Raw genomic sequence first — 12,113 nt, forward strand, 5'->3', positions numbered from 1 at the left:
CGGCGGGGGGGAGTCCCCCGTCCCCGCCCCGCCGCCGTCCCCGCCCCGGAGGTTCCCGGGGAGCCCCGCGGCCCGGAAGCGGATGCGCGGCCCCGGAGCCGGCGGCGGGCAGATGGCGGAGTGCGGGGCGCAGCCCCCCGGGGGTGGCAGCGGGGCTGCGGGCGCGCCCAGCCGCCACGAGAAGAGCCTGGGGCTGCTGACCACCAAGTTCGTGTCGCTGCTGCAGGAGGCCAAGGACGGCGTGCTCGACCTCAAGCTGGTGCGGGGGCAGCCGGCGGCGGGAGAGGGCTCCGCTGCTCCGGGGGTGGGCTCGGGGGGAGCGGCCGCCGGGAGAGCGGGGCTCCGGCGGGACCGGTCCTCCCGCGGCTGGAGCAGGTTTGGACGGGGAGAACGCGGACATGGCAGCGCCCGGTGCAGCAGGTGGTTTAGGTTGGATTCCAGGAAAAATTTCTTCACGGCGAGAGTGGTCAGGCACTGGTGGAATGGGCTGCCCAGGACAGCTGTGGAGTCACTACCCCTGGTCAAAAGGCTTGTGGATGTGGTGCTTAGGGACGTGGTTTAGTGCTGGAGTTTAGTGGTTGGGCTCGATGATCCTGGAGGGCTTTTCCAGCCGTCCTGATCCTCTGTTTGTAGGTGCTCGGAAAGCGGGGTCCCTGGGGGTGCGGCAGAGCTGCGGACCGTGCTCAGAGGGCTCTGCATTGGCCGCCCTCCTGCCCTTCTCCACCCTCCATCGGGTCGTCCCAGGCATTCTTCTTTCCCCAGGACCTTGCCAGACATTGCAGGTGTTTGTGGACTTCAGTTGCAGACCCATTTGACCATCCTGTTCTCATCTGTGTTCTTGCCCTGCACTTATCACTGGCACCATAATGATCCGGCCCTGCACAGCCTCAGACATCTACAGAAACACATACCTATAGAAACTGTCCGTACAGCACTTAGCCCTCCCGGCACACACCAGGAGGGGGAGTGTGGTCAGAAACACCTGCCAGAGGTTGTCCCCGATGCCTTTAGGCACTGGAGAAGTGCTCTGTGAATGCATCTTGCTTCTGTATTTTCAAGATCTTCACCTAGAGGAAGTAACACTGTGCCATGTACAGTACTTAATCTCTGGCCTTTCCTGTAGGGGAAGTTTCTTTGCTCTGGTTTATATAAGCACCTCTTATGTGGGCACATGTGTGAGACAGACAAGTGCCAGAAAGCCCCAATAATGCAGGAGTTTCCTGGCTCCATGCCTGTGCCAAATTCTCTTTGGATTTGACAATATCTTTCTGCTTCAAATGTCCATTAAGTGGATTCATGTTGGTTAGTGTGATTTGTGTAATTGTGTGGTGTAGGGTCTCCAAAATCCCAGCCTGTCCCTGGTGGGTGACAAGGACACGGTTCCTATGCTGATCTGCTCTGTCTGCACTACCACAGACATTGCTGGTCCTGGCTGTGCACACATTAACTCTTGCTGGTGCTAGGTTGCCATGTGGTAGTGGAAACAGTGCCATTCCTCGAGTCCTGAAACCTGAGGGGAAAAGGGTCGTGTGAGCAAGGCAGGGAACCCCCAGGGTTGCTCATCTTTACTCTCCTTCTGGAATAATGTCTTTCAAACAGAGAAATCTCTTGAAGAGATACTGATTCTTTGTCATGTGGCATCAGATCAGCTTTAGAAAAGTCTTTATGAATGTTGATTTCACTGGAGTGTTGCGCAGACAGCTCTCAGCATTCCCCTTCCCATCTCCATCTCTACCCTGAGGGAGAGATGGATTTTTAGGCTGCTGAACCACTGTTTTCTAGTATTGCTTTGCTATTGTAGAATGGTGATTTTTGTACCCACTGCCAGCAGGATTGCTGGAATTTGGTGTGTGTTTAGTGGGGAGGCTGTGGGGAAAGAAAAAAAGAAGAATGAGTGACTTCTTCTCATGGTCATGAGATCAAGAACGTGGCTGTGTAACTTGAAGCGCTGGAACGGGAGAGCTATGAAGTGCAGAGCAAAGTACTTGGCCAGGAGTTAATCTGACAGGCAGAAAGGAGCTAAACATGACTGAGAGTTTGGAATTAAGTATCTTAACCTTTTTCAGGCTGCAGATACCTTGGCTGTGCGACAGAAGCGACGGATCTACGATATCACAAATGTCCTGGAAGGCATTGGGTTGATTGAGAAGAAGTCTAAGAACAGTATCCAGTGGAAGTGAGTGGCAGAGATGGTCTAAATCGTTCACAGGTCCCTTCTAGTGCAGATTTAAGTGACAGTGGGATTAAAATGCCCTGTGCAGAGAAAGGTTTCTCAGTGGTCCATGCTCTTGCCTCTCCCAGCTGGGCTGAGGAAAGCTGAAGTATGTATGGTGTCTCTCTTATAGCAAAGGTTATTTTGGTACACATTAAATATTTGCACTGCCTTGGGCTAGAAAATATGCCTGTCATGGCACTGGAGGTGGGGAAGAGTCCTGTTAGACTGTGGGAAGTAGAAAGATGTGCCAAACATTGCTGTGCTGGGAGGTGGGGATCTAGAGCAGGTACACAGACATGGCTTTCCAGGCAATCTGGCATTGATGTTTGACACAGATGGGAATAAGAGGCTGGCAGAGAGGTTGGGGTTGGTCTGGGTGCTTCCAGAGGCTGATACATTTCACCCATTTTTGCTTTACTCAGGGGGGTGGGTCCTGGCTGCAACACACGTGAAATAGCTCACAAACTGATCGAGTTGAAGGCAGACATTGAGGACCTGGAGCAGCGGGAACAGGAGCTGGAACAGCAGAAGATGTGGGTTCAGCAGAGCATCAAAAATGTTACAGAAGACATGCAGAACAGTCGATATCCTTTGTGTGAACTGATGGCTCTGTCTCTGTGTTCACTTGCTGGGCTGGGAAGCAGAGACCTGAGGGCTTGGTGTTGCTGCTGGAGAAGCTGCACTGAAAGGGTCAAAAAGAAAGGCACCACCTTGGTTTGAAATTAGGGTAACTGTCTAGCCTGGAGACCTGCTTTTCTCTGCATACAGCTTCTCCTCTGGCTTTTGGAAATAAAAAACACAGTAATGTTTACCACAGTGAGAGAAGTACTTGTTTCTGAGTCACAGGTGCCACTTTCTTGAGTGCAGAGTAGCTTTTGTGGCTTAACTATGTCAGGATGTCAGCTCTTTCAGTCATGGAGCTTGCAGACCTCACCTGCAGACCACTTCAGAGTGTGGCATGGAGAGCCTTCTGACAGTGGTGTTCCATGTGCTCAGGAAGGAAACACCAGGTGCCCTTTGAGCTCTCTGTGCAGGAAGTTGCAGCCTTTCTCCTTAACCTTGGGAACGTTAGCATATGTGACACATGAAGATATCTGCAAGTGCTTCACAGGTGAGGAAATGGTGCTCCATTGTAAAGATGTGATGCTGCAGACCTGTCAGTCTGTCCCAGCTGCTCTCTTTTCTCCAAGAAAGAGTGGGCAGCCCAACAGCATAAAGTGAAATGTAATGTCAGCTTTGATGCTGTTCTGGGTTTGTGTCCCACTGTGTTGTAGTTTTCATGTGTCCATTAGAGTGGACAGGCCATATCTTTTACTTTTGCTTAAAGGAGTAGGGATGCTGCTCCTAAGGAAGTGTTCTTGCTGGGTTTCACTCTGTGGGTGTATGTGTTATGTTAGAAGCCCTTAATTTTAAGGGCTTGGGTGGGCAATGTTCTAATGTCAAGAAACAAATTTTATTGCACAGTAGAAATCATGGTGTAAGCAGGGAAATAGTATTAAAAGTGTTCATCAGCTACATCATTTCTCCTGCCAACAAGAATGCAAGAAGGAGACAGTGGAGGACAGAAGGGAATGCACCACTTGCTCTGCCCTCACTCCCTTCATTCCTAAAGTTTGGGGTGGCCTGTACCAAAAGTCTTATGTTCTGTCTCTGGGCAAAAGTGAAGAAAACCCACAGGAGTCTTTGTTTCTTCTGTTGCCAATTCTAATGGTAGATGTAAGACCAGATTAATGCCTGCTGGCCAGCATGCAGTGGGGCAACCTCAGTAAATGAACTGCTCTTCCCAGCTGTAGTGGTGCAAAGTCACAGCTTCTTTCTGCTTCAGTGGGTGCCTGACCTGTCCTGACCTGGCAAACTGCATCTGCTTGGTTGCTGCAGAGATTGAAGCTGTTTATCCTGGCTGCCTCCAGCCATGCATAATCTCACCTGTGTCTGGCTCTCTTCATCTCCTCCAAGCACGTTTCTCACCCTGCACTTCATCAGCTCCTTCTGGTGTAGTGTCTGCATTACCACCCTCTTGTCTTTATTGTTTCTTCTGGTTGAAACTGCATTTTTGGGGGCAGGGATTGTGTTTTCAGTTTGACAGTGCTGGGGGCCAGATCGCTCGTAACAGTCTGGAAGAGTTTACTGGAGACCAGCAGACAGCTCATTGCTTGGCTGGCTGAGTGTTTTGCATTTCATTGCACCTGGTTTTTGTAAACTGGTTTGTGTCTGAGGTCAGAGATTAGATCTTACTGAGGGTAGGTGTCAGTTCCCTCTAGAGTGGAGGCTTCATCCATGGTTTTCCATTGCCTGTCCAGTTTTCCTGTAAGAATATGCCTTACACGACTCTTTTTCCTCTCCTGAACACCTCAGCCTTACAGAGGTTCTTTGGTGGACCTCTTGCGTTCTCAAACTGTGGTGCAGGCTGAATTTCAGCTCCTGTTTTTTTAATTGACTGCTATTGAACCTGCTTGCTCCAAGGTTTCCACTCTTGGACTCTTGTCAAATAGTGATTAATTAAAAAAAGAAAGAGGACAAGTAAGAATATGTCACTTTTTAATGACCGGGAAACATAATTTCCCCGTCTGTTGCTGTGATGCATTTTGCACTTGCAGATTCAAAAAGGAAGTAGAAACCTACTGTGTGCTTTTTTGTACAAGTATTTGGGACATATTTATCAAAGGTGATACAAACCCAGCACCTGTCTTTGAAACAAACAGGTGTTACAGCTTGAGCTGGTGTCTTTGAGCTTTATTATGCATTTTTAAAATGTAGATTTGTTAAACAAGTCCCATCCAATTGACAAATCCTATGTTATTTTTAATCCCTTTACCTTTTGCTGATCTGACTCTTGATTGCCTGTCTGAAATTAAGGGATGTGCTTCTCTGCTGTCCACTCTCTCTTATCCCTCTGGGGATCTTCTCTGTTAATTACCAAGTGAAGCTTAATCAGAATACTGGGGAATTATGATTATTAACCACACTAAATCTTAAACATTCAAAGTGAAAGCTGCAAGCTGCTTGATCTAAATATGTCAGATGTTCACAGATCTGGTATTTCTCTGTTCATGTTTCTCTAAACCCAGATACAGGCTGGGAGCTGCTTGCCTGTGACTGTTATTAGGGTGCAAGTCTTAAGGAGGTGCAGAACTGGGAAAGGAAGCATGCTTCCAGCCCCACGTGTGCTGGGCTCTGTGGAGGGTCCAGTACAACTAAGGCAGATCTGGCCAGTAGAGTCTGGGGAATGTTGGTTTCAGGTGTTGGGACACCAGGCTGAGGTTGGCAGCCTGGCTCTGAGCCTGGTTCAACCCCATCTCTCTGCTGGCAGTGCAGCTCTTTTGTTTCTAATTCACATCTAAAAGTTTGTGACAGCAGAATTTAGGATACTTCCCTTAGGATTCAGAGATGTTCTTAAGAGTGAATTTAAACCAGTTCTTCTGAGGAAAAGAGAGATTAGTCTTGATTAGGACACTGCTAAAAAACTTCAGGGTTGCAGTGAGAGAAGCTTTGCAGGTGGCAGGGTTGAGTAGGGGCTCTTCATCAGTGCTTAATTAACATCAGAACAGCTTGTGCCCAGGAGCCCTGACTGGTTCTGTTTCCACAGGAGACACCCTCCTCGTGATTCGAGCCCCATCCGGCACACGTTTGGAGGTTCCCGTCCCTGAGGTGAGTGTTAAATTCATGGGCAGAGTGCAGGAGCTCTGTGTGTGTGTGTATGCTTTGCCTGTGGAAAACTGATGTGCTGTTTGAAAACGGTTTTTAATGTATGTCTTTTGCTTTTGATTTTTTTCAGGACCTAAATGGACAGAAGAAATACCAGATCCACCTGAAGAGCACAAGTGGTCCCATTGATGTTCTCCTAGTGAACAAAGATACTTGGAGCTCTCCTCCTGTTGTACTCCCTGTCCCTCCCCCTGAAGACCTCATTCAGTGCCAGGCAGCTGCACCCTCAAAACCACAAATCCCACCACTCGCCCACTTCCAGGAGGCCTCTGTTCCCAGCAGCACCCAGCCCTCCACACCAACACCCACCAGCACTCAGGACCATGGCCCTCCCACGCAGAAAAATGCAGGCACAGGTGAGAGGGAGCTAAGGGAGGCAGAAGTGGCTGGTGGCTGCTAGAGGAGGGTACATTCCTGGGCTCTGTTGGGGCTGGCACTGCTGGGTGTGCAGTGTTGAGAGCTCCTGGCAAAGGGACATCACTGCCTTTGCTGCTGCCCTTCCTTTGGCTTTGGTTAGTGGGACTGGCTGTACTCAGGGGGATCAGGCACTTGGCCTCAGCAGGTAGTGCCAGCCTATAGGAGCACCTGCAGGGGAGAAGCTGGTCATGCAGGCTCACTGAGCAGCAGGAAATACATCCAAATATGGAGGACCTGGAGGAAAGCAGGAAAGGTTTTCCCAGGGCAGCTGCCTGACCAGCACTGCCAGCGAGGGCTGAGTCTGTGCCACAACTGCCCTGGGGTTACCTTGGGTGGGAGATGACATTCCTGGGTGTGTCTGTGGCTGTTCCCAGAGGATGTCCCAGCAGCAGAGTCCAAGGGCAGTGGTGACTTTGAGGGCCAGCCGGCAGCGTTGGACACGCAGCTGCTGCAGTCCTCAGCCTCACTGGACAGCAGCTCTGTCCTGCCCAGCACCTCTACCTCCTTTGAGCCCATCAAGCCTGATCCCACAGGAGGTGAGTATGCTGCTTGTTTCTTGTGTTGCTCCAAAATCCTGCTGCTGGGAGTGAGGGAAAGGCTGCTGGGCCTGGAGGAAGGAGCTGAACTCCATTCTGCCTTTGCTGTCAGCCAGGGTCTGCAAAGGATGAGTAGGCATTTCCCTGTGAGGCTGCCAGGAAACATGGTGACAAGGTGACTGTCTCTTGTCTAGTGTCCTGCTGCTTTCTGTGACATCAGTACTAGAAAATCTGCAAGGGACACCTGCATGACACATGTCTCTGCTGTTACATATAGGGTTATTCCCTTTCAATCCCTTCTGTAGAGTAAGGTCCTATTTTTGAGACTACATGAAGCTATAGAATTTTCAGCCACCACTGAGAGCACCTTTTTAACTCAGAGAATTTTCTGTATTAGGACAGCTCTTGTCTCCCTTTTCCTCCTTTGCTCAGGAATACTTCATCTGTCTATAGTGATCTTGTGTTCTTAGTAACCTTGCAGTATGTATTTGGGGAGCTCCTTGATGTGCTTTGAAAAAGGAATCCTGGAGTTTTGTGTCAGGAAATGGCAGGCTGGCTCAAGGAGAGAAAGCATCCTCTAGTTAAGCCACACTGCTGGAATGTTTTGAAGCCAAACTTCCCTGCAAAAACACTCAAGGTTAGGTTATGGTTAGAAGAAATCTTACTCAAACGTAGCTCACACAGTGCTTCTTTCACACTCCTGCTGCTGGTGTGTCTCAGAGAAGCATGAGCTGTCTGTCTGGAGTCATCTTGGTTGTGGAATTAGGCCTTGAATGTGCATATATCTTATCTCTGTGCCTCTCCAAAGGCATGTCCTCATCCCACAAAAGGTAATCAAGGCAGTGTACTGGGTGAGGTTTACAGACACAGCTGCTGATTGTGATAATACGTTCATGTCCCAGGGCTCCTACAAATTTATTTTGAAGTAGTGGAGCTCAAGTGTTTTCTTGCTTGTCATTGCAGCATAAATACCTGACATGGAGTGTGGGAACAGAATTTCTGGATGATTTGTGTGTGTAAGGAGCACAGTAGGTTTGTGGGTGATTCTGCTGTAAAGCATTTCAGACTCTTCACGTAATGATCCAAACCATCTGGTTTGTTGTATTTGCAGTACTGGAACTTCCCAAAGAGCTGTCAGAGATGTTTGATCCAATGAGAGGTACGTTCATTCCCTGACCACAGCTTTTTTCTGTGCCCATCTATCCACAGAAAAGGGACAATTTGTTTGATTCGCTCCCTTTTGGATTATTTTGTGGATGTGGTTTTGTAAGGTGCTTGTGGTCATTGGTGGCTGCTGGCCCTCTACTAAAGAGTAGTTAGGCACTCTTAAAATTACTGGTTTCTGTATTTTTCTGTCTCCATGTTTCCAGCAACCTCTGTTAGATCTTGCCTGCAGTGCAACCAGCAAGGGCTTTCCTGTCCCCATGCCAATGCTAATCCGTGTTCAGCCTTCCCATGCTACTCCTTCAGCTTGTCAACAGTATGGGAAAGAAAAAATCCCTGCTAAGTCTTGTTTCAGCTTTAGCTGCCCGAGACTAGTCCAAGCAAATAATCTGGGGAGATAGTGTTCTCTCTTCAAAATACTTCTCAGTGGTGGTGGTGGAGGAGCTGGTAATTTTGGAGCAATAGGGGAGGGAGATGCTGTCACTTGTGTTTGGAGTTCTGACTCTGCTGAAGGAATGTCTGGGTTGCTGCCTAATGATGGGACAGACTCTGGGTTAAGGGCAGAAGAGATGAAGGAATTTTGTCTGACATAAACCTAAACTGGGAAACTTTTTATCAGTACATTTATTTCTCTCCAGTGCTGGCAGAATACTTTTAGCCCTACAGCCAGGCAGGACCAAGTACACCTCAGCACTTCAGTGGTGGTTTCAGGAGATGTACAACAGCTGTCCCTAGTTCCCTGCTCTAGCAGATGCTTTGTGAAGATGCTGCCTTTGGGTAAAAATCTCCACAGACCCAAACACAGACATGTTTCAGTCTCCAATCTGTGTGCTCTTAGCCCTGTGCTCCACAGTCAGCTTGGAGAACATCCTTCCTCCTTGCCCAGCACCTCTGCTGCAGATAGTGGATGAAGTCTTGATGATGTCTAAGTACATCTGAAGAGTTGAGATATAAACTGCTCAAAGCCCCAACCATGTAGAAGATCTAACTTACCCAAAATAACTCTGCTGTGCCACTATGTGGATGCTATTGTAAAGGAGATGTTTGCTATCTGTGGTAAAGTATGTGGTTTTATGGAGTATTCTTCCCAGTTTGGAGGGGGAAGATAAAAAATCCAGGAGCAAAGGGCAAAACAGACTCAACAGCTACAGAGGCAAAACTCAGGACTGGAAGAGAGCAGCATTGCAGAGCTCAGAGGGACAGTCCTAGCAGCATGCTCCATGCAGCCTCTCTCATCCCTGTGTGATCCCAGTAATGTTGCCCTGGCGCTGGCAGCTGCTTTAAGGCTGTGCAGTCTAAGCCACAGGAGTTGGAGTTCTCTCATAGTGTTTTGTGCTGGAATTACTTTTACTACATGGTTTTATCTCTTTTAAGCACAAGCTTCCTTCCACTGCCTGCTGCACGTGTTGTGCCTTAGCCAGAGAAGGGATAACAAGGGTGGGGAAAGTGGGGAACTACCCAGGAGCAGACCAGGAGAGCAGACTGTTTTGCTACCATGCTTGTCTCTTCCCCAGAATGTGTGAACTCTGAGCTGCTGGAAGAGCTGATGTCATCTGAAGGTGAGTCTCAGAGTCTCCTGTCATGGTGTGGCCTTACTGGGAGGAAGACCATGCTGTGTAACTTTACCCAGCTGGCAGCCTTGTGACTGCAGACTCGCCCTCATCTTTTCTGGGCTCTGGACACAGACTCAGTTCTTGCTGTCCTGCCAGTCCCTGAGAGAGGTGTGAGAGCCAGGAGTCTCTTCAGTTCTGTGAGGCTGACTGAAGCAACCTCACAGACTGTTCCTATGAGATGGCTGCGCTGCTCAGTGCCATTGGCAGCTCTCAGCTGGGGTGGAAATGCTGAGTTTTGTAACCAACCCTGGGCTTCTCTTTCCCCAGTGTTTGCTCCCTTGCTCCGCCTCTCTCCTCCACCTGGAGATCACGACTACATCTATAACCTGGATGAGAGTGAAGGTGTCTGTGACCTCTTTGATGTGCCTGTCCTCAACCTCTGACTTCTCGGTGCGGCTGTGAGCCCCACAAACACGGACTGTTTTGTAACTCTTTGGAAAGTGTCTATTTTTGGATTCCTTTTGTGCTAGAGCTCGATGGCTGAGTAATTCAGAGATGCTCTCAAATGGACTCACAACCAAGAGATGTGGACTTGCAGGCTGGGAGCCTCCCGGTAGTTTGCTTCTTCCTCCGGTGCACGTGCAACATGCACATGCAGCTTTCCCCCTGCATCTCTCCACTGGATCCTGGGCCTCACATCAAAGGGTCTGTGTTTTGAGTGTTCCCAGTTCACCTGCAAAGTTTTCCCATGTGCCTCTCTGAGCTTCCTCCAATCTGCATGCCTTGGTTTTTCCTGCACTCCCAGAGGCACTTTGCACCTCCTAGGTACCAGCTGCTACAAGGAGCCCCAAAACCATGGTCAGTTCACAAGCCCAGAGGTTGTTAGTTACATTTTTGTGTTAGTGGTTCGGATTGGGGTAGTTTTATTTCCAAAAGGCATCAAAAGGAAAAAAAATGGCACCAAAGTGTCTATTTCTTTCAGTGACTTTAGACCAAGTTAGTATGTTTTACAAAAAGCACTTTTTTTTAGCCAGCTGTGCCTCCTAGTGGGATTCAGGAGCTGAGTGTTCCCTGTAGGACCCAGGAGCCTTTCCCTGTTGGTGCATCAGCAGGAATGTTGGACCTGCTTTCACCAGTCTGCTGATGCACAACCCCAGGGGCTCCAGCTCCTTGTCCAGCAGCTGTGCTGTTTTTACAGGGCTAAAGCAGAGGTGCCAGTATGGTTTTGTTTTTAATTTGTGGTTTTGCCTGACTGAAAAGATGTTTGAAAGGATAAGACTGCTCCAGGTGGTGCCTGAAAGGTACCCTAGGGACATCAGAGCCTCCTCATATTTGCAAATAGCTGGGTTTTTCCAACCATTGCACTTGAACCTGCAACTGTCTGAAAGGTGACCAAGCAGTTACAATTTAGTAGTATTTGCTGTGACAGGTTATGTAGGTGTTGTCAAAATAGAGAGCTTTTTTTTTAACCCCTTTTTCTCTCAGGATCAGGTTTTCTGTATATTAGAATTTTCTCCCTTAGTGCCCATACCCACTCCCAGTTCCTGATCCTATGGCAGGTCTTTACTTAATGTATGCTTTCTCTGCATCATTTTTCTGCAAGATTTTCTTCATTGCTTTGTAACAGAAGGTCTGCTGTTGGGTTCTTTAGGATCATCAGCTGGTACCAGGCTGGGACCTTGTGCAGTTTAGTTGGAGTGAAAATGTCCTGATGGATTTGTGTTGTATTTTGCAAGCCCCAACTTTGGGTTTTGGTCAGATCCTGTGAGTGTCTTTAGTTTTGCACATCTTCCTGCCACCACAGTGGAAGCAGCTGTCCTGCCTTTCCTGCTCTGCAAACTGCTAAACAGAGAGCCAGGCCAGGCCATGGCTGGCTGCTGCAGAGAGGGAGCTTCCAGCCATCCACTTAAATAGCTGATGTTTAATTTCTCTGCATAGCTGCTCACTGCCTGTGACACACACAACCAGCTACAGCACCAGCACTAAGGGATGTAAAGTATGAAGAGCCTTCAGAGCTAAGAAGAGTATGTGCTTGGGACCTGTGTCCCTGGAGTGGCTCCTCAGGCCCTCTCACTCTGCGTGGGACTCCTCCACAAGGACTGTTCATTTCTGCAGTAACAAAGCACTGGCAGCCTCTTTGGGCAAAGCACGAAGAACTCGGGAGGAGCAATGGGACACTAGTTTGGCATCAGGCAGCTGCTGCTGGCAAGACAGCTGAGGTGTGAGACCCCTCTGGGGGGTGAACTTCCAGCCTGCATGCAGCCAGTCCCTGAACCTTCCCCCCTTCACCTGGAAGCTGACCGGAGTCCCTCGGTCCTGTGTGTTAACGAGGCTCCGTGGCTTTGGTGTAGCTCCAGCTCTCCATGTGCTGCTTGGCCCTCGCCCTCCTTCCCAGTGTTCATGTCCACCACCAGTTAGATGACCTCCCGAAAAGGATACCTAGAGAAAAATTTGCAGTTGCAAATGAACTTTTGATTCATATATAAAGATTATTTTTATACTTTTTTTTTTTTTTTTTTTTTT

General features: G+C 48.9%; 1 protein-coding gene across 5 annotated transcripts; it reads left to right on the forward strand.

Moving 5' to 3' along the window:
* The first annotated feature begins 68 nt into the window (after nucleotides 1-68).
* Nucleotides 69-12,095, forward strand: E2F4 (E2F transcription factor 4). 5 transcript variants are annotated; one of them, XM_015639656.1, is made up of 10 exons: nucleotides 69-259; nucleotides 2,067-2,176; nucleotides 2,638-2,799; nucleotides 3,283-3,326; nucleotides 5,802-5,863; nucleotides 5,991-6,276; nucleotides 6,712-6,873; nucleotides 7,985-8,032; nucleotides 9,552-9,596; nucleotides 9,918-12,095. In XM_015639656.1, the coding sequence occupies exons 1-10, from the start codon at nucleotides 83-85 to the stop codon at nucleotides 10,031-10,033; spliced, it is 1,212 nt and encodes a 403-aa protein (XP_015495142.1). In that variant the 5' UTR covers nucleotides 69-82; the 3' UTR covers nucleotides 10,034-12,095. The 5 variants fall into 5 exon arrangements, 3 of the variants coding, with proteins under 3 accessions (XP_015495142.1, XP_015495143.1, XP_015495145.1); XR_004499065.1 differs by having other exon boundaries at nucleotides 7,837-9,596; nucleotides 9,918-9,997; XR_004499066.1 differs by lacking the exon at nucleotides 9,918-12,095 and having other exon boundaries at nucleotides 7,837-8,032.
* Nucleotides 12,096-12,113: the final 18 nt, after the last annotated feature.

This window comes from Parus major, chromosome 11 (genome assembly GCF_001522545.3).
Source record: "Parus major isolate Abel chromosome 11, Parus_major1.1, whole genome shotgun sequence".
Lineage (NCBI taxonomy): Eukaryota > Metazoa > Chordata > Aves > Passeriformes > Paridae > Parus > Parus major.

Bases quoted from the DNA above. Each gene is read 5' to 3' on its own strand.
- E2F4 (XM_015639656.1), top strand. From the start codon at position 83: ATGCGCGGCCCCGGAGCCGGCGGCGGGCAGATGGCGGAGTGCGGGGCG. The intron at 3,327-5,801 runs GTGAGGAAATGG...CTGTTTCCACAG, and splicing joins TATCTGCAAGTGCTTCACAG to GAGACACCCTCCTCGTGATT. The intron at 9,597-9,917 runs GTGAGTCTCAGA...CTCTTTCCCCAG, and splicing joins AGAGCTGATGTCATCTGAAG to TGTTTGCTCCCTTGCTCCGC.